Here is a 25,972-nt window from a genome sequence, read left to right on the forward strand (position 1 = left end):
TGAGCATGTAGATAAGAAGGGCTAAATCCTGCCTTTGCATTCAGCATCTTTCTTCCAGCCTGACTGTAGTAACTGAAAATGAATCAGGGCATGGCTTAGCATCCTTTGCCTGCATCCTCTGGATGTGGTTTTGCAAAATATATTGTCACCTCCTGCTTTAGCTGCGAATGGATGGATTGACACATCACCAAGGGGGAAAAAGGGCTGTCTTAAACTGAAAAACAAAAACAAATTATGCACGATGCTTTTTATTAGGACCAGCCAAATCTACACAACATTGCAGCTTTATTACATGGATCTTGGTTTTGGATTTTGCATGGGTGTATAACTTTTCTTGACTTGTTTATTTTTTAAATAACAGTGTATACTAACTAGATAGTCTTTCTTGCAACCTGCAGTTATGAGAACAGGTGAGTATATACAAGTATATATTGTGCTGTAGATAGAAGGCACAGAACGTAAACAAGTTTTCCTTAGCGGTAGCTAGGATTAAGTCAAGATAACTGAGTAGAAAAGTGTAGACATTTCAAACCTCAGATTTCATTCTCAAGAGCCAACCATTGCTTGGTCAAAATATGGGCTTTGTAAAAGATTTTAACGCTTGGTTCTTAAGAACTTTCATGCGGTTAGAGTGAGCTAGGGTGTAGGAAGTATAGAAGAGAAAGAGGCTACTGGTTAAGGTTCAGGGAACATTGTGTTGCAATAAGCTACAGCTGAAAGTGAGAGTCCTACTAATAGGAGGAACTTCTTTAAAACTGTTCTTTGAATCGGCGCACACAGAGACCGTGTTTGTTATACTGATGCTCTTTACAGTAAGTCTCTGTTAGCCGTTGGCGAGGTCCAAGAACTTCCAAAGCAGTGGAGCTCTGCTACTGTGATTGCTGGAGATCCTGCTGGACTTCTTGGGTTTTTAAAACTCTCAAATATTAATTACCAGGCTTTTTCTAGCTGTAAAAGTTAAATGGTTGCACTGTAATCAAACGAAACCCTGAAATGGTTTCTGAATCTGCAACACTAGCAGCATGACAGCCAAACCCTTAATCTCTCGTTTGATTTGTAATCTGAGGATAGCACAAAAATAAGGTAGATAAATACAGGTAGCATTCATCTCCCGATACTTTTTCTACCCTCTACATGCTGCAGACGCAGTTGGTTTTAGCACATTTCTGCTTAATGAATACTGACAACCTAAAGCCATTATGTAGGAGTTTACCTGCTCAGCACTGCTCACCATGTACCTTCCCCTTGGCTGACTTCCATTTTCTTGCTGAGAATGCCGTTGTGTGAGCTTTCAAGTGTCAGCTGTATTTCCCCGCAGAGCTGGTATACATCACTGAACCGGCTCAGCACCTGACATTCTCAAGCTTGGAGATTATATTAGGTAGGGTTCACTGACAAAGAAATCTAGTTGTCATCTTTTTAAGATTCGGTGAAAGACTAGGGTATATAAGCAGAATCTTAAAACTAACTGCAGACAATTAAATTGAAGATGGGGTGTGAGGGGAGGTATGATGCAAGATATTCTCCCCCAGAGGCTGTGCCACACTGATTTTTGACAGGGTATGTATTCTTGTAGCACTCTACGTGTGCAGGTACACCCACTTAGTATTATAAAGAGAAGGTGATGGGTGCCTCTAGCCACCACCACCACGTAGAGACTTGCAGTAAAAACAACAGGCAGCAAATAGTTGCAGAGCCTCCTGTTGAAGAGAACTACTTTTAAAAAACTGTCCTGTATGAAGTGGTGTAACAAGGGTGAAGATAGATGAGATGCAGGAAGTCCCTGGTTCAAATCTCCCCTCGGCCACAAGCTCCCTTAGAGAGGTCATATTTAGTCCACACCTACAGTATGGAGCAACAATTAGCTTTCCTTACAGGTTTGTTACAAAGACTACACAGCATGATGTTGGTTGTGAAGTCTATGTAAATGCCAAGAATAATAGCCAGTTTACAATGGTAGTATATGTAGATTAAGTCTGAACTGTCCAGCTATGTAGAGCGGCAATCGAGGGGAGGGGGCACAGAAAGAAGCAAATTAATCACGCCTTGCCTTTATACAGTGCTGTCAGTGTCTGTGTCTCCTTTACAAAAAATCTGTAGGATAGGCGACTATTGCCACCCCTCTTGCATATGGGGGAGAGGAATAAGAGTGCGGCTTGCCTAAAAGCCACCCAATGACCTCATAGGTCTCACAGCTCATTAGCTATTCAACTGTACCAGCTTAGTGTGCTTTCCATGTTTCATAGCTGGAGCTCCAATTTTTCTCTCCCTACCACCATCGCTCAGATCTTTTAAGTGGTAAAAGTGCAGTTCCTCTTTCTGGTAGAATGCCCCTCCTTCCCCCCCCCCCTTTGCAGTGGTAGAGGTTGCTAGGAGTACAGAACACTTCCCTGCACTATCTTCACTCCTGGCACATCGATCCTTGGATTTCTTACTGTAATAACACAAGGAACAATGGGGAAAAATGGTAGTAGTACATGAACATGGATGCTTTGGACCTCATCTCAAGAAGGCCATCAAAGCTGCAAATGAACAGCGAAGCTCACGCAGATAAAGAACCTTTATAAGAAAAGCCTAAAGCATTTATTTTTAAAGTGGCAAAATAAGATGATGGAGCAGGGCAGTGTAAGAAATTTATAAAAATAGAGTCAAACTAGACAGTACACGAAGATTTGTGACTAGGGATCCGACAAAGTGGGTAGAGTTAAACCTTCCTCTGTAACCCACACCTAAACCAGAGACCCCCTACAGCAGCTATTTAGCAATAAAAGACTAATCGGATTGTGGATGTTTGATCCCTAGGGAAATTTTTATCCCTTCTAATGCTGGATTTCAGCAGTCATCCCAATGAAAGTGATTAGTTCAGGAGTGAGACCAAGTACTCTGGCACAATATGCGCACCTGATGAACTTGTAGCATTGCACTAGACCCCTGAATAACAAAGATGCTGCAGGCAAAACAATGGGGGGGGGATGGGCCTTTGCCTTCATGCCCTGCTTATATGGTTTCTCAGAGGCATCCAGCTTTCAGCTTCTGGAAAGAACGCTGGACTGAATGGAATTTGGTGGCCACCTGAAAGAATGGCGAGGTTCCTTGAGGGGGAATAAATAACACAGCAATTGCAGTTTCCCCATGTAATGAGATCAAATGTGTTACACATGCTGGGCAGCAACCAGAGTTAGACTGCTAGGCAGGAACTGCTTCATAGAGGACGAATGCTGAATATGGAGATGGGGACATTGTACGGTGCCTTCCATGGTGTGGCATACAGGGTAACTAGGTATATGGTCCCCTTTCCCCCCATTCTTCAGGATGGGATCATGCCTTTATTACGCTTTCTATCAGCCATGGCTCGCCGGTTATGGTTAGCCCTGGTCCCTTTGCTGGCTTCTTTCTTCCTCCGCTCCTGCACTGTGTCTCGACTCTGGCCGTGTCCTTTGGCACCACCAATAACCGCTGTTGAATTGTCTGGCTTGTATCTGGAGCAGAGAGAATGAAAAATCTTCATCACAAGGTCTACCAGGTAGATGGAGGGATCAATAATGTTTGTAGGCCCTTTTTACTGGGAAAGAGATTTAGACCAATTCAGGTCTAACAGTAGGCAAAAATAAACAGTAGCAATACAGAGTCATGACAAAAGCAAGCAAAAAGGAAATGTGAACCAAATATTGTTAAAAACATTGGCGGTTTTAGGAGGGAAGATGGCGTCCTGAGCAGACACACCAGTGTGTTGCTCCTGCTTTTAATCCGGCTTCAAGATAAGTGTCTGTGCAGAGCTTTGTTCTTTGATAAAGTTACAGTTTGAAGTTTGCTCCTCCAAGGACACTCTTGGTGAACTTGAGTGTGTCTTTTACTTCCCTTGGGCTGCTTCCCCCCACCCCCCTGCAGTTAGTGCTGAGAGCCCACAGCTAGTGAGGCACTGCTGTATAAATTGGGGAGATACTGAATGGGGGAACTCATTTTGAGCCTAATTTGGTGACTTGTGGCTCCCCCCCCCCCTTTCTTGCATTTGGAGCTAGCGGGGGCTTGTTTTTTCCCCACTAATGGGAGTGTCCAAAAGAGGCCATGACGCAGATGATTTATCTTCCTCCCCAGCTTTGGAATGGCCAACAAAAATGCCTCTCTCACTGTGAGAGGCAGATTACTGAGTACAGAAAGAAAAAAAAATGACATCCAATGAACAATGCAACTTAAGGTGGCAGGCACATTAAATGACAAAGATATCAAGAAGATTACTGAAGGTGGGAAAAAGACGTTTCAGAAAAATGGAATGGATGCTTTGCAACAGGGTGTTCACTGCAGAAGATGTCTGCACCACTGTTTTCATGGAAGACATTTTAAAAATAAATAAATAAATGAATGACCAAGTCACTGATGGCTGACTATTGTCAGCCATCAGTGACTTGGTCATTCATTTATTTATTTATTTATGTTCAGTGTTAAGAAGCATGAGCTCAAAATTGTTGACTACCAGCCAAAATATGCAACTTGTCACTAAACCTGGCCTTCTTGCTAGAGGAATGGAAAGCAACCAATGTAGCTCCAGTTTTAAGAAGAGGGGACACATGTCTGGGTTTCATGATACAAGAGTGGCAGAACTGTACCAAAAGCCTCAAAATACAAGGATCAGACAGAGGTGGCAAAAAGGCTACTAGTAAACTACAGACATCAAGGCCCATGGCTTTTATTTCTCAAAGAACAAGTTCACCAGGACCATCAATATCACCAAGTGGTGTAGTTCCCTTCTGGCTATCATCCCAAAAAGCAGGTGCATGCCTTACCCTTTCCTTGCGAAGAAGGTCAGTCGCCTGGCTTCAGCTCTCTCCCTCAGCACTGCCGGATCCTGCACAAAGTGGTCCTTTCACAGAATAGAAGGAACATTCTAAAAATTTGGACTGGGGCGTGGGTTGCTGCAGCAGTCCTGCTCATGAATTCTAGATGAGATACAGTTTGAGAGGACGATAGCAACGGCATGTTCAAACTGGCTCCCAGAGGTCTATCGTGAAGATAAAATGTGCTGAGGAGATACTGAAACCCATTACTGCAGCTGGACAGAACTCTTAACTAACCAAAATTACCAGTTCCACTGTATGCTTTGTCTGCACTTAAACTTGCTGTTTTGTACTGGCAGGTGAGAACTTCCCGTATTTTTTCCTCAAAACTGGTCCTAGTTGTTCAGAACGATTGCCAAAACCACACAAAGCTGACCAGTATCAAATCACTGCTCCATCTATCCCAGCATCTCTCCCACCCTGCCAGGATCTTTCCCAGCCCTGCTACTTGCAAATTACCCAGAGATCTTCAACATTTAAACCAAGCTATGTCTTCAGCTAGGAAAATTAACCCAGCAGAATGTTTTGGTGCTTTCTTTTTCCCCTCAAGATGATATTTCTTTTCTTCAACCAACCTGCTGGGAAGGAAGCTGGTGGATAATTTCCTAACTGTGCAAAGATGTTGAGCAAAATACTCAGAAAATGACAGGAAGCCAAGAATAGATAAATGGCTTTTGAAAAGCTTGGAAGGTTATTATTATGAGCAAATTAACTACCATAATCAAATTCAGACAGGGGGAAAAATAAAGTTGTGCCAGAGTTTATGGAGCTTTGGCAAAAAGTTTATGCATTATTGGAATATAAATAAGCATCGGGAGGATGCGTATTCACAGCAATTTTCTGTGATAAATGGAATGTACCTTCCGTGTTTGTACAGCTGTATAAAATAGTTAATAGCATGTTGCTTGTGCTTTTATACATAGATTTATTCAAGTATTTTGAAGAAAGCCCTGCTGGTTTCGACAATACCATGACAACCTGTAAAATAAGACAGACTTAATGCAGAGCAGGCTCACTGTCCACAGGTTCCTGGCTCCAACTGTATTCATGAAGATGAAGAGACAATTGGTGCAGAGCCAAAGGAATCCTACTATATAAAAGGCAATCTGTATTGGCGACAACTCACCTTTTATCCTGGCGCAGGTGCAATCTGCGAGTGCACCTGTGCCAGGCCTCTGAGTAGCCGCCACCACAGGAAGTCCTTGCACACTGGCCCGACACACCAGCCCAGCCCGGAGGAGGCCACCCCCTCCCCCCATGGGAAGGCCCAGCATGGGTGGCTCAGCCCCCTGGAGGCTGTTTTTGAGAGTGGGAGTGCTGCCAGAAGGTGGAACAGCCCCTGCTCCAGCACTCCACAGCAGGCTGATTTTGGCCCCAAACGAGCCTGATTCAGCCCCGCTGTGGTGTGCAGGAATGCTGCCAGGGTGGTGCAACAGTAACTGGAGTGCTCCTGCTCTCCACAGCAGGCTGATTTTGGCCCCAAACGAGCCTGATTCAGCCCCGCTGTGGTGTGCAGGAATGCTGCCAGGGCAGTGCAACAGCCACTGGAGTGCTCCTGTGCTCTACAGCAGGCTGATTTTGGGAACGAATGGGCCCAAATCATCCCACTGCGCAGCCCCAGGGCAGGCTTCTCCAGAGGACCACGGGGCCTTGGGAGGGCCGAACCACCTGCCGGCACTCTGGAGACACCCACACAGCCGGGACGGCATGGCCCTCACAAGGCCCTGCTAGAGTTCATTGTACTGTTAAACACAACGAGCTTTGTTGCTAGTCTTAAGTAATTCCTTTTCCCGTGCATACACTTTGGAGCCAGGAAGAGCAGGAAATGGCAAAAGATACACTCCTGTGCAATCTCTACTGACCTCACCAAGTCAGCAGTAGTGGAAAAGGTTATGGCAAGTCACCATGGTGCTAGGCTTCCCCACCCCTTGGTTCATCCTCTGTATTAAGAGCAGCACATTAAAAATTACTGTTACTTGTACTCTGCCTTCAGACATCAAAGATAGCAATGCAGGTGCTTACTCCATGACCTTTCCCAACACCTCAGAAATCAAGTTACCTTGGTAGCGTCTTTTGCCTCCACTTCCTTTGCCTCTACCTCTTCTCCTTCCTCCTCCTCCTCCTGCTCCCGCTCTTTTGATCTCAGGACCTGAGGAATGGTAAACGGCCTAAAGGGAAGCAGTGTGGTGGGTTAAGAGAGAGAAGGCAGTGAGAATTTCAAGGCTTTACAGTGAAAAATCCAGTGTGATGATTCCCACAAAATTTAGCCCTGTCCAAGGCTGTGCATCACACAAACAGGGAACTCCTCCAACTCTTGCCACCGGCAGAGATTGCCATGTGCTCAGCCTTTCTAGAAAAACTTGTCAAGTTGGTGGCAAGCTCAGTTTTATCTGCTTTGCTGAGGCTAGTAAGAAGAGGGGAGCATGTTTGTGGGGCTTTCAACATGCCTCCACATTTTATTGGGGCTTTATGCTACTTTACATCTAAGATTCTTGTTCATAGCATAAACTGTCTTGGGGGCCTTGCAGGTTTAAATGCAAAAATAAAACCAATTTTTAAAAACCCTTCCTTCCCATGTACCTGAAATTTCATATTACCAAATGTAAATTTAGCGTCTAATCAGTGAGCTGGGAAAAACACATTCAATAATTAACAGCTCCCATGGTCCCAAAGTTCCCATCGACAGATGAGGCTTCCTATAGCATCTCTGTATGATTTACTTCTCTGGCCTTGTTTCCTTCCACTCAGCTGTTAATGTTAGCAAGTCACTCTGGGATATTTTTGTGCTGGGTGCAATTGTTGCATTCCAGCAGTAGATGCACAACAAAATAGCCCACTCTCAGAGGCCCTTGCATCTCTGCTTGGGTCTCCCATTTCTAGTCTAACACCTATCCCAGCAGTATGCCGTCTGTGGCTTGCAGAGAGCTTCATTTGCAATTTTCAGAAACGAACAATCCCATGTGACTACTGTATACCTTGTGCACCACCAAACCAAACACACATACAATAATGTAAGATACAACTATATATAGCTATAACCATGGCTGCAGCCAAATGAATTTCTGGGGCCTTTATTTTTGTCTACAACACAGAGCCTCCAGCCCTTCTGTTAACTAAACAGCCATATAATACACTCTGAATGAAAGGACTAGGAAAGGGGAATACATTTTCTAAAAAGAGCCAACAGTGTATGGAGGACTTTGTTGTACACATGCTATGCCTGTGTAGTATAGTTTTTTTTTATGGTAAACCAGCTCAGGTCCTGCTTTGCAGAAGAAAGATGCGGTAAAAGCATTTTAAAATTTAAAAAAGTAAACCAGTCTTTAATATCAGCATTCCATATTACAAGATAAAGTTGACCTGTTTCAGGCATGACCATAGTTCAGCAACGTAAGAACCAGCTACAGTTTCGGTCAACGAAAACCAGTTGCTTGACAAGAATCTAGAGGTTGATTCACTGATCAGGCAGGTATTGTGAGACACCTTGTACAATAACTGACTGACATTTTATGACATACGAAGCAAATCATTGTGTAACTTGAAAAACTGGCTTGCTTGATCATGTGGTATTGTGGGATACAGATATCTAAGAAATGGTTTTCATCTTTCTGTTCCCTGGATAAAGCTCTCCAAATAAACCTGGCCAAGCTTCGGTTATAACATCTAAGGTCTCTTTACTGATGACTGTTTCTAAATGTCCATCTTTCATAAGGAGGAATTCAGTGCTTAGTCTGCAGCCTTTAGGTTGAACCTCTTCTCATCAGGCAACTCTCCTCAAATCCCAATCTGGGATTTATCTACAAGCAGAAAAACAGGTTCTGTGCTTCCTGCCCTAGGGCATATAGTGGCTATGACATAAGCCTATCCACGGAGAGCTCCAAACTCACCTCCTACTGATCAGCTCATCATCCGAATCAGCATCATTTGCTCCCACTTGGTTGCCATCATAGGTATCATCGTATTCGTCCTCGTAATCATCCTGGAAGAAAAGGCCCTCTCCACTCGGCTCTGCGGCCTCCTCCACTATGACAGTGTACTGACTGTAGCGCTCCCTCTGCTCGGCCACAACGCTCTTGTCATTCAGTAAACTTTTGGTTGTGACTCTGTCACTCCTACAAGTCAAGCATTGAAAACAAAAAAAGTTCTTAAAAAGTTCCGCTTGGTCTTGTGTATGGCACCTGACCTTTTGAAACAAACATGAGCCCAGTCCAAGGAATACATGTTATTTTGGGGGTGGGAGGAGCAGAGAATTCTGAGCTATAAAATCTATTTAGCAGGCAGGACGGCTTACCTTATCCTGTGAAAGCAATGAAATAGTCAGTGCCAAGGATATCATTCATTATCTTTATGAACTCCTATTATTTTCTAGAATTCATTAATAACTAGGTACATGCACCACATCTATTTACAATCTGCTGATCTGCTAGATTTTCTTCTGCGTTTTCCATCTATATTACCTTGCACTGGATGCCATGTGGGCTTATAGACATTTTTTCCAAACAGCCCATCAAGAGAGATTAACTCCAGAGCAGCAGCTAAGCTAGGCCTTGTCCACACCCACAAATTCCTTCACACAATTGCACAGTATCATGTGGAGAAAAGCTAATGTAAAAAGGATGAACATGCTAGAGCCAGGAACCATCTTCCACAATGTACTTCAAGTCCTGGCCCATTTTGATCATCCTAATTTGAAGGTGGAAGCCACTTACCACCTTCATTCAGTAAGCTGGATAACCTTTCCTCTACCACTTCCCCCTTCTCCTCAAGTCTCAGAACTGAACATTGCAAATCTGGCAGCTGCATTGGAACAAAGATAAAGTTATCCTTCACGTATGATCCGTGAAGGTTAGGATTTGTCTAAATGTTCAAGTATATAGACAAGATCGTTTGATACTTTATTTTTTTTTAAACATGCTTCTTCTTTCTCCTTAGCTCTGTGCACCCTAATAAACTGCTTGTCAAATTCCTGTTCAGACTGGTGAATCTGCTAGCCCAGGAGCCTTTTCCACAGGCCAAACTTCTTTCTCAAGTTACGAAAGTGATCGCTGGCTCCTCCTGCCAAGGGAAGAAAGGGCTAATTGAGAAAGCAGGTGGCCAGCAAAATGGAAATCAGACTTCTGTCCAGGCTTAGAAGAAAGGGAAAATAAACTTGCTGAATATGCAGTAATGGCAAAAATAACAACTTATTTGAGAAACACATCAATCAAAATTTGAGGAGAGATGGAATGTGTATTATGCAAGCAGGAGACAAACTTAGAATGAGAAAGTTTTTTAAAATTTTGTATTGTGATGTAGAAGCAGAATGTGAATAAGATTTATATGTAATCTATAATACAAATGTATAAAGAAGTAGAACTTTTCTTATCATGAGATATAATATAATAGATTTTACTGTTGTATTCCAATATATTATCTATTTGTTAAAAGTTATAGTGGGTATGTAGAAGGGGTGAAAATATGTAATATTGATGATGTAGTAATGTTGGAACAAACAATGCAGTTGTAAAACAGATTAGTTATGAAATCTGAAACGTAAGTGTACCCAATATAAGTAAGTATCATTGTGTTTTATAGGTAGTGTCTTAAAATTTTTTAATGAAGATGTTGGGAAGAAATATTTCCTGTTTTATATATTGTTATATATAATTAATTATGTTATACAATCTATACAATTATGTTACATAATCCTCTTTTCCCTTTTCCTTATTCCCTCTATGCTATAACATTCTTTCTTAAAATAAAAATACATATTTTTTTAAAAAAAGAGAAAGCAGGTGGTGATAAGTCTACTGAAAGAAAAGAAGAAAGAGAAACCTCACAGGGAAGCCCTGATCCTCCACAGGCCTGTGCTCCATGAATCTAAAGACTTTTTTTTTTTAATACATTTTTTTTATTTTTCATAGCTACAAAACACTACACCAGACTATCACAAGGAAAGGGGAGAGGGAAGGGACAAAGGGAGGTGGAAAAAGAAAAGGGGGGGGGGAATGAACTACAAACACTAAACACTACACTTCAATGTTTCCCTTCATACTGTCATAATACAAAAATAGCTCCATAGAATAATGATGGAGTGGTTAATCATACAGAGAATAAACATTTCAAATTCTGATTAAACTTTCCTCCCCCTTCTAGGTCCCGGACGCAATTCTCTCTGTGCAACTGCTGTTGCGATGCTCTCCTCCTCCCCCCCCCCCCCTCCGGCTCCTCCTTTTCTTCGTTCTTGGTGCAGCAGAGTTCTGGGTTTTTATTCTCAAAATCCTTTAGTTGATCTTCTGATAATATCTTATAGGCCTGATCTTTATATCTGAACCATATTCCTTCCGGGAATAACCATTTGTACTTTATTCCATGGTCCCTCAGAAGTGCTGCAAACTTTTTATATTTAAAACGCCGTTTCCGGACTAGAAATGGAACGTCCTTCAAAATCTTGACTTTCAAACCCATAAAGTCCAAGTCCACATTGTATGAGTTATATAGAATGGTGTCCCGAATCTTTTTAGATGAAAAGTCAATAATGATCTCACGAGGCAACTGTCGCTTTGTTGCATATTTTGAAGAAACCCGACGGACCTCCAAAATGGCGCTTTTAACCTCTTCTTTAGTCGTCCTTGCGGGTGTCGCCAGTAGTTCCGAGACCAAATCCCACAGATCCTCATTTTCCTCCTCTTTCACGTTTTGGAGACGCAAAATTGTCTGCGTTCGTTCCACCTGTAGCCCGATCAGCTGGTTCTCCACCAACTTCAGCTCCTTTTTTGTAGCCTTCACAAGTGACGCACTTTCCAGAGCAGACTTTTCTGCCCCCCCCGCTGCTGCCTTAATGGTTTTCACCTCGCTTTCAATTAAGCCCACCCTTTGATCAGTTTCGTTCAGCTTGTCAACAAAGGGTTTTATAGCTTCCACCACCGCCCTGCGTACCAACTCTTCGAGCGACTCCCCCTTCTGCAAGGTAGCCGAGATTGACTTACCGAGAGCGGGACTTTGCTTCTTTGCTGCCATTTTGGGGGGGGGGGGCGCCAACAAAATTCTGGAACTCAACGAAGGGGAAGAGCGAGTCTTCTTCAGATCAACCTCTCCTTCACAAACGCTTGTAGAACAGAAGGGATTCGCTTGTTTACAGGCTTCCGCCTGTTTCTTTTACTTGCCGTTTCTCGTTGCCCGGCGGCACTCGAGGCGCCGCGCACATCTGCCGGCCTCCATAGGGACAAACGGGCAATTCCCCCCCCACATTGATTTCGGGGAGTTCTTCCCGCCGCGTCCCGGACCCTGGCTCCCTCCCTGGGAGTCCTGGGGGCTAATCCTTGCGGATCAGCCGCCCGGTCAGGGTGCCCGGTCGTTTCCTCCCGGACCAGCCGAGAGGAGCGTCCGGCATGGCTGAGAAAACGAAACCGAATCCCAGACTTTTTAAAGCTACTTAAAGTCTCCAGACCATCTTGTGGAAATAAATCCTGCATATTAAGGATGTGTTTTGTCAGGGCTTTTTTTCTGGGAAAAGAGGTGGTGGAACTCACTGGGTTGCCCTCGGAGAAAATGGTCACATGGCTGGTGGCCCCGCCCCCTGATCTCCAGACAGAGGGGAGTTTAGATTGGCTGAGCGGCGGGGAGAGCAATCTAAGCTCCCCTCTGTCTGGAGATCAGGGGGCGGAGCCACCAGCCATGTGACCATTTTCAAGAGGTTCCGGAACTCCATTCCACTGCGTTCCCGCTGAAAAAAAGCCGTGTTTTGTGATCCTTTTTGTCAATCTTTAATCTACTGCCACCTAGTTCTGTTATTAAGGACGGGAGAGAAGTGTCACAATTCCATTAAAACACTTACTTAGGTTTGACATTGTGTTAGAACTTTATTATTATATATTTAACACAATAAATAAATATCCTGACAGTTTTCTGAACCAAAAAAGCCCATCCAACACTTCAGCTTTGTAACTCCCCCTACATGGAAAACTGTTCATTGTATCAATTGCCCTCTCCTGTCCTTTCTCTAGCTTTGTAATATCCGGGCAGAGAAGGGTACATAATGTGGCCGCCTCCTCCTTCTTCAAGCACGTACATTGCAACAAGGAACAATTCATTCTACATGTTCATGGGAAGTCTTGAGATGCAGAGACGTGGGAAGCAGGAATCCCGAGAGTCACTCAGGGCCACAGGGGAATCCAGCAGGCAGGGAGTCAAGCCTTTGCATAACCAAGAAGTGGTTCTTCATTTATTTTAAGCATGTTTTGGTATGATCAGTGCTGCCTGATCCCTCGTGGAAGTAAAGCCTGACCTGGACACTTTTATACCCTGCTTGGTCAAGGAGAAGCAGTGGATTGTCTGGGAATCCAGGAGCTTGGGGAAAGCACAGCATCTTTTGGCACCCTCACTGGCAGCCACAAGGGGCAGCTGACACAGCTCCAAAACGTTCCCTGTTCTTGCACCAGTGATGCCACAGGATCACAGATGCCTGCATGGATATGGCTTAGTGAATTACATCTCTCTCAGGACTGCTTAAGCAATTCTGGCTGCAGCAGTTTAGCAGCATGCACCAAGATAAAAGTAGCCACAGGAGGCTGAAATTGGAGTAGGGAGTTTCAAGGGATGCCAGATGCAATTACTCAAATTGGAATCAGGCTGGGACTTGCAAAGAAGAAAGGGGGGTAGGGGTGTCTTGCATGTGCGAATGGAGCTGATACATTTGGCAGGGAAGATGCATTCCCAGGTATGCAGCGCCCCCTAATGTTATCTACAAATACTTTGTTTAGATCAACATGGGTAAGCCGTGTTAGTCTGTCTGTAGCAGTAGAAAAGAGCAAGAATCCGGGAGCACCTATAAGACTAACAAAATTTGTGGTAGGGTATGAGCTTTTGTGAGCCACAGCTCACTTCTTCAGACACCTTGTTTGCTACTGTTGAACAGCTGACTGTGGTTATATGCCCTATTAAGCAGACACAAAAGGCAAAGTTCCAACAAACTGTGGCTATGAAACAGGACAGCAACAAGTGGATGCTTAGAAACAGACAGACAAGCCAAAACAGCATCACTACTGGCCCTTATTCACACAAGTGAGAACAAACTACATGTGACGCTGGCATCTGCGATGGGATTTTTTAATCAACATTCTTATTATTTATAGTCTGTCTTTCTCACTGAGATCCAAGTGCAAGTGAAAATACAATATAATCAACAACTAGGACATTCCCTGAGCAAAGTACAATAATGAACAACAGTTAGGACAGTCAGGGAAAGAGATACAATAGGGTACGGTAGCAGAAATTGGAAAAACAAGCATAAAACCGAGCACAGAGATGAAATCTTTCTGAAACAAAGCATAATTAATTTGCAAGGCATGTTCAACAAAGTGGAAACTCCCTAGAAGATGCTTTTATACATCAGCAGACAGTTCCCACAGAGAAGCATATTGTAATAAAGGCAGAAAACAGCTCGAAGGGACAGAGCTGTGTTGCTGGGGAAGGAGTTAACTCTTTCTCCACTCCATACATATACTGTTTTGTCAATCAGAAATTGCTGCTTTTAGCCCTGGTATGGGAAAAAGAAAGAAAAGTATCTGTATTATATCTGGCTTTTCTTCCATAACAGAGCTAAAAGCAGCCTGGAAGACAGAAAGAGGTATCTCTGTATAGTAAGGGCAACATGGGACCATACCAGTAACAAAATCCAAATATAGAATATTGTAAACATGTTCAGCCTCCCCCAATCCCATCAGTTCTAAGTGGCTATATGTGCAATTTAGTACACTAACAGTACAAGAATGTTTCAAGTGGGTAGCTGGTGTTGATCTGTAGTAGAAGAGCAAGATTCGGCTCCAGTAGCACCTTAAAGACCAACTAGATTTCCAGGATATGAGCTCTCAAGGGTCAGAGCTCCAGGGAGTGTTGACTCTTTAGAGTACAACAATGGACTTAGAATGACATCAGTCTGCTTAGGACTTAACTGTAAGACACCCCTAGCTATTGAAAAAGTCTGAAAACAAGACATTTGCACATCTTTCTCTCAGAAGAAAATATTCAGATTGCCCTCCAAAATGGTTAAAATATTTTCAGACCATCTAATAAGCTGAATTTTGCCCCAAAGTAGCCCAGGACACAACAACTACATCACATATTTGCAATCAAAACCTGGAGGTGCATGAATTTTGCCTTGTTCTGGAGGCCAGCATTCCCACCCGGGATGTGGGGCAGTACTGCTTCTTCAGGCTCAGATACATGGGAGATACAATTTACAATGGCAACCAGGAACATAATCTACACTTGCAAAACGCAAACGTCTTATACTAGTTAATAAAACACAATCACAAAATTTCAAAGCTTTTTTTCAGCAGAGGACATTCATTAATTCGTATTCTTTATCAGATAGAATCCTTGCTAAGTTACACAACCATGCAGTCATATACAAGATAGCCTCTCCCATGCCTTGCAAGCCCTAGCAAGTAACATTAAGTCCATGTTATGACTAGGGAGCCACAACACAGCTCTTAAACCAACACAGGCAAAAGTGGTCTTATTTTAAAGATGTTTAAGTGCAAATTCATACAACCTACTCTATATGTGCCAACATGCATACATGTAGTTGGTGAAGTGGGCTGCCAAACTACCAAAAGGCACAGGGACTCGGGTTTGGCAAAACTCATTTGTGACTTGGATTGTGAGAGCAGGCTTTATTATGACTTGACCTGGGAGTTTTCCAGACTGCATGCTAGTGGCCCTTGTGGAAGGGGAATTAAATCTACAGAATGGAAGGCAAAGGGGGCTGCTGGCATTACAGGCAGCTCTCTGATTCTTGTTGACCTGGTCTACTATCAATGGTTCCAGACCAGGCTTGGGTCTTTGCTCTGCCCAGTTCCCTGCACTTGCTTCCAAACCTCTGTGCACAACTGCCATTTTTGGTGTACCTTGCTTCCCTTGGACTAATACCTCAACTTTTATTCCAGCTAGCAAATGATTGAGGGAGGGTATATTTTCTGTACAATGCCTCTAACTTCCCAACCAATGGATCCTAGAAAACTCCAGCCACACTGGCCCCTAACTCTGCAGATACGCATTTAAGAGCTTTGGCTGCTGACTCTTCTTATCAATGCCCAGCACTTTGTGCTCTATCAAGGCTTTACATCAGCACTTCCTCTGCAAAGCTATGTGGAAATCCCTTTTCTAAATTACACAGCTAGTCATGTTTTGCTTCTGGGAAAATATGCGCTATTTGGTCTCTGAGCTCCACATCCCTGCATTCTCCTCATACCACGGGTGAAAGATCATATCTGAGGAGCAGGTGCATCTGGAACGACCAGTTTCCTGGGGCAGCACAGCCTAATGAAAGCCTTCCATGGAAGCACAAGGAACCCACATGGTGCGGTTCCACCCCTAGCACCCCTTCCATGCAGCAATCACAATTACATGCAATGTGGAAGATGAGCCTTTGAAAACCCCTGCCTCACTGCTGATCACTGCATTGTTACGAGCACTGTCCCAAATCTACTTGTTCACCTCCATGAGCACTGTGCAATATCTGGTTTCACTCATACCCACACTAACAATTTTTTTAAAAATCACAAGTTGGTGCTCAGCAAAAAGGGTAATGACACTTCAGTAATGGCTTCCTGTCAGGCCAGCCCAGCAGCGTTGCAACAGAGCTCTTCAGAAACGCACCAGGCATTTGCTGCTTCCAGAGATGCCTCAGTATGTTTCAGAAGAGCGCTTAATGCTAAGTCACACATGGCGCTTGGGATCTGCATTCATTTAGTTGTGGGGGGAAAGGGGGATCAAGGCTGCAAGCTGATGAATGGGCATCTTCATTCCTTCCCCCGACACATGCCATTTTGCTAGGCTGCTTTATTTATTATTTTATGTACTTCATTTATACCCTACTTTTCTTTCCAACCGGGACCCAAAGCAGCTTATATTGTTCACCTCTCCTCCACCCCTACCTCACCCCTCTGAGGTAGGTTAGGCTGAGAGTGTGTGAGTGGCCCAAAATCACCCAGCAAGCATCTATGGCAGAGAGATGCATCAGCAAGACATAGGGACCACAGACTTTACTACTCTGTGCTATCTGTTGCTTGAAGTATGATCCTACTGGATAGTTCTGTTTGTTTAATACCTCAGTCTTAGAATTACTTATACTCTGTTTCAGCATTTCCTCAACTCTGTATTGGACTTCTGCTGGTTTTAAATCTTTTCAAAATTTGCATTTATATACCCTATTACATTGTTCATTGAAATGTCCTCGAAATGGACTGTACTAACCCACACTGTGTAATCTGCCATGAGTCAGCGAGAAAGGCAGACTATAAATAACATAAATATATAAAAATAAATGTAAAAAATAAACGTGGTTCTCCCAGATTCTAGTCTGACACTAACCACTACACCACACTGACTTTTTAAGCACTGGGGGATGGAAAAAGACTAGCAAACTACAGGCAACAGTCTTGTTTCCTTCTGGAGTTTAAACTGGCGGAGCCCAATCAGCAAACGGCCCTGAAAAGGAAAGAGTTAAACTGTCTTCTCCAGCAGTTCAGTCCTGATCTGTATCAGGCCATCTACGACACCTTTTGGCAGCTAAAAATTACATCTGTGGGGATCTGAACATTGATCTGGAGTGTCACATGTCAGTCTGGAAGAGCAAGAAGGCAAAAAAAAATTGACACGGCCCCTTATAGACCGAGATAAACTGCACATCACGTCAGAAATGCTGCCAGTGATGGGAGAGCTGCCAAATCAGCAAAAGGATAAAACAGCCCCACTGCTGCATTCCATGATACTGGAAGTCAGAACACACGCTGAAGAAGGAATAACATTTTCAATGGCTGGAAAACTCATATAGCCCCGTTTCCCTAATTAATCCTGTACTCACCAACAAAACCTTTGGAATGATATAAGAGATTTAGAAAGCTTACTATGAATGCCTGTGGGGTACAAAACACATAACTCACCTCTTGCCTTTCTGTACCCGGGATATGTCCACGGAATCTTTGCTGAAAACATCAAACTCATCATTCTGGAAAATATTGCATCGTGCAGTGACTAGAGGGGTTGGATCTTGTTTCACTGGCCTGGAGAGAAAAGGTCAAAAACTCACGATCCTGCTAAATTCCTTGTGACACACAATACAGAATCCTGGTATTCTGTTTTGAGACAAAACTACACATGACAGCAAGAGTTCTAGGAGTGGAATTCTCATTTTTTTTAGAGAGCTAACATACCAGACAGTTCAGGGGGAAGAGACAAATTAGATCAGGTACTGGAGGGAGCTTTTTCTCCCTGCACTGTTTTCCCAGTTTAAAATCAGACTCTCTCACCCTAGGAACAGGAAACTGGCTGAAAGGAATAAAAGCTTCAGGGACGAGGAGGAAAGTGATAATTAAAATCAGGAGAAATCCCATGTCTCCTCTTGCCTTTTTCAAAAAAAATGTAAGAGATCCCCAGAAACTCAAGGCAGGCAACAATAGCTTAACTAAAAATCAAACATTAAATTGTGCACTTCCCCTTCTTTTCCCAATCAAATGTCTGCTTAAACAGGATGGTTTTCTATGGCTACTGTTCCAAAAAGTATACAAGTTGTTCAAGATTCTGCTCTTAGAAGCCCCATAAAGACGTTAAAAGGCAAAGAACCTGTTTCATACCCACCTTGGCATTGCATGGTCCAGCTTTTCTAGGGATGCCACCAGTTTGTCCTCAAGAATGTTGTTGATCACCTGTTCAACCTCATAGTTATATTCTTCCAGGCAGGCCAGGACAAAGCCCTCACCAAGATCAGGTAGCAAATCTTTCACTTGGGAGATCAGAGAATCCAGTTCTACCCCAGAGACCTTTGTTGTGGGCATCCCAGCCGCTCCAGCACACTAGAAATGTTAAAGCACAACAGGCAATGTGTTACTTCAGAAGGGTCACAATACATAAAAAGAAATGGGGTGCATAGAACCAGTCAGAAGAACACTACAAGATTAACAGCGTTTAAACTGAACATGCAGAAAGCCACTATATTCACCAAGGGCTTATCTTCTTTGCCAAAGAGCGTCAGTGCCAGTTCGGCACCACAGAAGACTAAGAAAGGAGAAGGCTTTCTAGGGAAAAGCCAGTATTCAGAAAACCCCTGCAATAAGTTGCCATGCTCTGGAGGGGGTACCATGTCCCCTTGTGGGAACCAGGTCTCCCAAGGAAAGGAAACAAAAAGCTGGATCTTTTGCAGACCAGACACCTTCCAAAGCAGCAGCCAGGGCAAAGCATTTGACTGAGAGATGATGACACTGTAGGCAGGAAAAGCGAGCAGAGGTTAGTTCTAGAAAGGCAGTATAAGCAGAGGCAGCAGGTACAGGGTGAGAAAGAGGAAGCCAAATTAGTGGGAATGGAAGAGCCAGGGAGGAAGTAGGAAAAAGCACATGCAATACGCAGAGTCTGTAAAATGTAAACATCTGGTGTTTTGGGGCTCCAAGTCTGCTTTCAGGAAAGACTTTCATAGAGTGACCGGGAAGTGCAGGCCAGAGACCACAGCAAAGAGCTGATCAAGCTGCCTAGGCTCCAGGAGGCCTACTGCTTTGCACAAGAGTGTAGTGGATCTAGGAACGGGCTCCAGTGAAGCTGCTAAAGGGATGCAGTCAAGAGTCCGATAATAGCTAATAAACCTCCTTACAGCCCACACTGATCTCTGCCAGCCATCGTTTGAGTTGAAGCATTTCTGGGGTGCAATTCAGGCAGGCTGGACCAACCCTCCTCAACGCATACACGGGCACCGTGATATACCAGAGCCGCTCACGTTGCATCCTCCCTTTCCCTTCATGACTAGCCAAGGCTAACGGTGTTCCGTGAACCCACCTCCAGAGGATCTTCAGTGAGCCTCTCCAACTTCTCATTGCTGCTGGGTGGCACTGCTGAAGCTCCAGCGGTTTCTGCTGGCATGGATGGACCTGTCATATTTTTTTTCCTCCTATCTGTTCCCTCCCAGGCGCTCTCCACAGCTTGCAGAACGTAAGCGGTCCGGGTTTCATCCCTACACATTTGTGTTAAGGGCATGTTGTTGATCCAGATATGTGGTAAACTCAACATCACCCGCATCATTGTTTGCACCCCAGTAAACAAACACAAAGGTTTTATTTGCTTTTTGCCCCTCCTGCAGTTCAGCCAAAGCAGAAACAGCAAACCGTCACAGCGCAAACAGAGATTATGGGCAATGGCCACCTATACTAGGTTGTCAAAATCAAAAAGAGTCCAGTAGCACCTTTAAGACTAACCAATTTTATTGTAGCATAAGCTTTCGAGAATCAAGTTCTCTTTGTCAGATGCATGATCCGGACTGGTCAAATACTAGGTTGTGGAAGCCTGCTAAAACCATAGAACTAGGGAAAAAATATAAATGTTAGCATACAGCTCCCTGTTTACCTCAGAAATCTGCCACTGGGGTGTCAGATTCTGACACAGACAGCAAAGTCTGTGCAGAGAATGCAGGAGAAGGCCACAAAGCAGAAAATGCCATCGTGCAGGCAGGGCTTATCACAGCCTCATCCAGCACACCAGTACGCTGTCACCTTTATTTCTTATTTATTTATTTATGCAGAAGATTTATATCCTACTCTTTCACTGAAAAAGCACTCAAGGCAGCTTACAAAAAACAATAAAACAACAGCAAATAAGACAATTAAGTAAAATGTAATTGTGGGGCAACAAAGTAAAACAAACTGTAAAAAAGCAGTTAAAAATGTTCCCAGGGCACATATTAAAAATCATTAAACCAAAAACAAGATTGGCTTTGGGGAGACAAGCAGAATTTGAGTCCAGTGGCACCTTAGAGAAGAACAACATTTTCGGGGTATGTGCTTTTAAAAGTCAGAGCACCCTTCTTCGGGAATAGGAATGGAGATCCCTGAGCCTTTATATCCCTGTCAAAAGAGGATGGGGCATCAAGGGAGGGCATCAAGATGTAAAGGTACAGTGCAGCTCAACTTGCCCAAACATTTTCAAAGGTAGACCTGTATACAGCATTACACTAGTCTAAACTCAACATTGCCAAGGTATTTGAAATCAAGGCCCGGCCTGAAGCTTCCAGTATTGCTCACAGATAGTAAACCAGCTTAAGCTGGAAAAAGACACTTCCAGCTACCTGGTTTTCAAGCTGCAGAGCAAGATCCAGGAGCACCCCCACGTTGCATTCCTGTTCCTTTTCAAGGGAAGTGCTACCCATCAAGCACAGGCTGTAACTCCACTTCCAGTTGAGCTTCACCCCAACAAACAGCACTTCCATCTTGTTTGGATTAAGCTTTAGCTCCAGACCCTAGTCCGGGTGCCTCCCTGGATTTAGATAGAAAGGAGAGGCAGAGCTGTGCATCATCACTGTAGTGAAGATGATACTTTGCTCCAAATGCCTGACTTCACCCAGTGGTTTCATTATATTAAAAGATGGGGCGGACTGTAGTACTGCCCCGTAGGCCAAGAGGCTACACAATGGCCCACCAGCATTGTCTTCTGGGATCCCTCAGCCAGGTAGGATTAGAATCATTGCAATAAACTGCCCCCAGACCAGTTCCAGCCAGTTGTCCCAGAAGGACACCATGCTATCAAAAGCCACTGAGAAATCCAAAAGCACCAACAGGGATGAAATCAACCACTTAGCACTGGTTAGCAAAGCAAGGTGATCAACCATAACCAGGTTAGAAGCCAGATTGAAAGGGATCCAAGATAATGACTTCATTACAGCCTCCAGCTTTCTAGTGCAATCCTACAGGTTAGGTCAGCACTCTGCATGCTTTGCTCTTCAAACTTCAGACCCTCACAGAAGTACAACATTTCTAATGAGAGGCTGCCTGAAAGTTACACCCTAGAAACTGGAAGCCATGCTCAAAATCCCAGAGGTATAGCAATAAAGGAAATTGCTCCACACATTCTCAGAGACACCTTTAATGCAGATTAAGCCCAAAGAAACAATTTTTCAAAGATTGCTCTCAGTGACACAATGGGGAGGGGGAGGTTTAAATAGTAGTTTTTCCCCACCTTGAAGAGGCTTCTGGCACAGTCTAAGCGAAGCCTCTAGGTTCAAAAACAGTGTCCCACTGAATAGTAGTTTCTGGGCAGCAACAGCAAGGAAGGTCTTTTGCCTTCATGTTGTGCTGGTGGACTTCCTAGAAACTGTCCAGTGACTTACAGCTTCATTGAAAGGCCTTTAGGGTCTTTCCATTGTGCAGCAGTGACCAGGGACAGGGTCTTTTCTGTAGTTGATGCCACACCTCTTGAATTCCTTCCACCAAGGGGCCTACATTCCTAGCATTCGGTTGCTTTTTAATGACTTTTTAAATTCCAGTGTGCTTTTGTTACCTCGTTTGTTTGCTAATTTATTCTTTTGCTACCTGACCCCAAGGTACCAATCAGCATTACCCTGGGCATGTAAGAAGGGCCATGAGAAGAAGGACCATGAGTTACAAATATTTTTAATAAAATAATGTGGCCAGCCACTGATGTAATTGGGATGCTGGACTAGATAGACAGATCTTTGGTCCAGTCCGGCAGGGCTGTTCATACTTTTTTTAATGGCAAAGGATACAAACTGGAGGAGGCTTGCTGGAGGAGGCTCACATCATCTGCTACAGAAAACAGCTCGTCACAGTCACAAAGAAACCTGTAAGCATGAATCATGGAAATGTACATACAAAGGGTTTTCAGAACCCGCATTCAAGAGGTCAAGAGTTTTCCCGAAAGAGCTGAAAAGGATACAATCAAGCCATTGCTGCCAAAGGTGTACACACTCATTTCTTGTATAGCATTCTATGTGGCCAAACCTTGAAGCAGGGTTTTAAAGCACTATGCTTACCCTCTTCTCTCCTTCCCTTTGCTATTATGGAGGGAACACAAGAAGCCCCTCCATGGGAACAAGCATGTGGTTTCCAATTGAACCAATGGGAACAATACAAGAGTGCTCCTGGGTATTGAGGAAAGCATCCTCTTATGTCCACTTGCCCTGCAAGGCTGGCCCTGAGATTTAACAAGCTCACCAGCTGTAGACCCACACCCCACTGCAATATACAGAACGACTAGCTCACACTATGTCACTTCTTTAAGTGCCACACACTTCCAGCCTCTCATATGCCATGACAGCAGCACAGAAGGCAGATTGGGACCACACAAATAGAAGGGAGGCAGGAAGCCTTGGTTGTCCCATCATACAGGGCAGTAGTGACATTGAGGACAGCACACGTGGCTTTGAAAACCACTGCCACTCTGTCCCCACTCCAAAAAAGTAATAAAGGAAATAAGACAGCCCTGGACTAAATCTTTTTCGAATGCCCCTTGACAGCCTTTAAGGGCACTTGGAAAGCACTGAGAAAGAGGTAGTTTCCTCCTGCACAACCAACTCTCCATCACTGCTACGGAGTGTTGGGGTTTTTTTTTGCAAATCTCTACTGAAAACGTCCCAAAATTTCTAGTGACCCTCCGGATGACTAAACAGTGCTTTGAACAACAAGCATCTGAACCAATATTGGTGTTCTTTCACTCAAGCCCCATCCTACCAGTTCTCACCTCTTCTCTTGAAGTACTGAGGTGAAGATCTGTAGGAACTCTTCAATAAAGGGCTGAACATTATCGCAGCTGTAATTAGAGAATGATGAAAATAATTATTAAAGGTTTTTAAAGGTTCTTACTAACCTTGTTAGTCTAGGGGCAATGTGCTTGCTCTGGGTGAAAGAGATCCTGGGTTCAGATCTCCATGCCATTCAGTTGGTACAGTCATAAATATTCTTGAGAACTCTCTTTAAAAGTAGAAAGTGTCAAAACTAAAATAAGCTTCTGCTAAAACTCCACCAAGCCATCTGACAAACCCCACATGGGAATACATCTTTAGGACAGACAAAGCAGCAGAGCTTTTGGAGCAGTTTGAAAAGCTCATCAAATGTACGTATACTTTTGGCATGGACTATACCAGGCAGAGAAATAGCAAAGGGGTAGCAGTGTTAGCCTTTAAGGTGCAGGTTTGGGGGGGTGGGGGGGGTTATCAAGGCTTGGTGTGAATTACATCCTGATTCTTTCAACTGTAAATCTCCATGTAATGGGAAGACAGATCTGTCAATGTAGAAAGGCTAGGTGCGAGTCCTATCATAAATGAGCAGCTATCCATACTGGATGGTGAGAGAGTTCAGAGGTTGAAATAGATAAGGAGAAAATTTAAGTGAAATTTATCTGATATTGGTACAAGGTGGTAGTTAAACAGCCTATTAAAATATCTAAAAAGTGGGTTCTGTAGAGCTATTAGACATTGTAGCAACTGAGGAAAACTAAGTCTCTGTTTAAGCCAGGATAACATGCAGAGTTTAATTTTTTGACGAGTTCCAATTCAGCACTTTCATACTGTTTACTGCCTTTGAAGTCATTTTACAGAACAGTGACATAATATTTCCCAGGAGATTTAAACACTTCCTCACTGGTTTCCAAATGCTGTGATTTCTTATGTCCAATTTGTGTTAATTGATTCTCTCATGCAGGGATTGACAAACCCCATCAGGTGGCATTTTTGAACTCTTCATAGCACACAAGACAGTCCTACGACCTCAAACTTTGCAGGGAAACTGACCAGCAAAGAAGGAAAAGCACATGGAACCTGAACTGACCAACTCAGTGAGTTCTCTGGGGCTGCCTACGTGGCTCAAGCCTCAAAGCGCCCTTCAGGTACAGAAGGAAATAGGAGCAGACAGCATTAGCCATTCCTTATATTTGCATATACTTAGAGCTAAACTACAAGAGATGAAGCTCTTCTGTCAAGAGATGGTTTGCACCTCACGAGAGTAGGAAAAAATGTGCTTGGTAAGAGCCTTGCAAACCTGATAAGGAGGGCTGTAAACTAAATCCTATGGGGGAGAGAGACAAAAATTCAAAGCCTATAACTGGAGAAGGGAACACTGAAGACCTGCAGGGAGTGAAACATATGCTAGGAAACATTAACTTGCGGGTAAGCACAGAAACAAAAACCTCAGGGCATATAACTCTACACTAATGCACAGTATGGGAAACAAGCAGGAGGAACTTAAAGTCCTAATACAGGAAGGGGTCTATGACATAATAGGCATTACTGAAACTTGGTGGAATGACACTCACAATTGGAATACTGGGATTGAGGGATACAACTTGTTTAAAAGAGACAGACAAGTAAGAAAGGGGGGAAGAATAGCATTATATGTAAAGGATGTATATACTTGTGAGGAAATACATGTATCTGAGCATGGAAATTCAGCTGAGAGTCTCTGGGTAAAAATAAAAGGAATAAGAAATAATAGTAATACTATTTTTACTAGAACAAATTACAAAGTTCACAAAGAGATGGGACACATTGTTAATGGGAGATTTCAATTACCCAGATATCCGTTGGAAGTCTAACTCTGCTAAAATGAAAGGTCAAATAAATTCCTGACTTGTCTTGCTGACAACTTCATTTTTCAGAAAGTAGAGAGGGAAACAGGGGGTTCTGCTATCTTGGACTTGATACTCACCAACAGGGAAGAACTGGTTGGCAAGGTGAAAGTAGTGGGCACCCTGGGTAACAGTGACCATGTAATTTTGGAATTTATAGTCTTGGGGAAGGGAAAAGCTGTACGTAGTCAGACATACAGGTTGGACCAAATTTTAACCAACTGAAAGCTATACTGGATAGAATCACATGGTCAGAAATATTTAAGGAGAAGGGAGTTCAAGAGGGGTGGGAGTTTCTTAAAAGCAAAATATTGAAAGCACAATCAAAAATGATTCTTATGAAAAGGAAAAATGGGAGGAGCTTAAAGAAGTCACAGTGGCTTAATAAACAGCTTTCTAATCAACTGAGAAATAAAAGACTCATTTAGGAAATGGAAGGAGGGCCTTATAACCAAGGATGAATATAAACAAATAACCAATGCCTGTAGGGAGAGTGTTAGAAAAGCTAAAGCTCAGTATGAGCTTAGACTAGCAAGAGAGGCTAAAAACAACAAAAAAGGGTTCTTTGCTTATGTTCAAAGTAAGAAAAAGAGCAAGGACTTGATAGGCCCATTGCAGGGACAGAGAAGTGAGATTGTAACAGGTGATGAAGCGACGGCAGTGCTGTTCAATTCCTACTTTTCCTCAGTCTTCTCCTGCGAGGGAAATGGTGCTCAACATGGCAATAACAGAACACATGATAGCGGAAGGGAGTTACAGCCTAG

At 43.5% G+C, this 25,972-nt stretch overlaps 1 protein-coding gene across 1 annotated transcript in view; it reads right to left on the minus strand.

The window, feature by feature from the left end:
- Positions 1–363: 363 nt before the first annotated feature.
- ASCC2 (activating signal cointegrator 1 complex subunit 2) overlaps positions 364–25,972 on the minus strand; it is a 44,276-nt gene continuing 18,667 nt past the window's right edge. The window contains exons 11-19 of the mRNA XM_054996406.1: positions 23,328–23,396; positions 22,354–22,428; positions 19,638–19,812; positions 18,453–18,667; positions 17,759–17,878; positions 8,720–8,944; positions 6,892–7,000; positions 4,782–4,858; positions 364–3,479 (exon numbers count right to left, since the gene is read on the minus strand). Coding sequence (XP_054852381.1) covers positions 3,308–3,479; positions 4,782–4,858; positions 6,892–7,000; positions 8,720–8,944; positions 17,759–17,878; positions 18,453–18,667; positions 19,638–19,812; positions 22,354–22,428; positions 23,328–23,396 — 1,237 coding nt within the window. The 3' untranslated portion in view covers positions 364–3,307. The remainder of the gene's footprint in view (positions 3,480–4,781; positions 4,859–6,891; positions 7,001–8,719; positions 8,945–17,758; positions 17,879–18,452; positions 18,668–19,637; positions 19,813–22,353; positions 22,429–23,327; positions 23,397–25,972) is intronic.

The sequence above is a fragment of the Eublepharis macularius genome, chromosome 13 (genome assembly GCF_028583425.1).
Source record: "Eublepharis macularius isolate TG4126 chromosome 13, MPM_Emac_v1.0, whole genome shotgun sequence".
Lineage (NCBI taxonomy): Eukaryota > Metazoa > Chordata > Lepidosauria > Squamata > Eublepharidae > Eublepharis > Eublepharis macularius.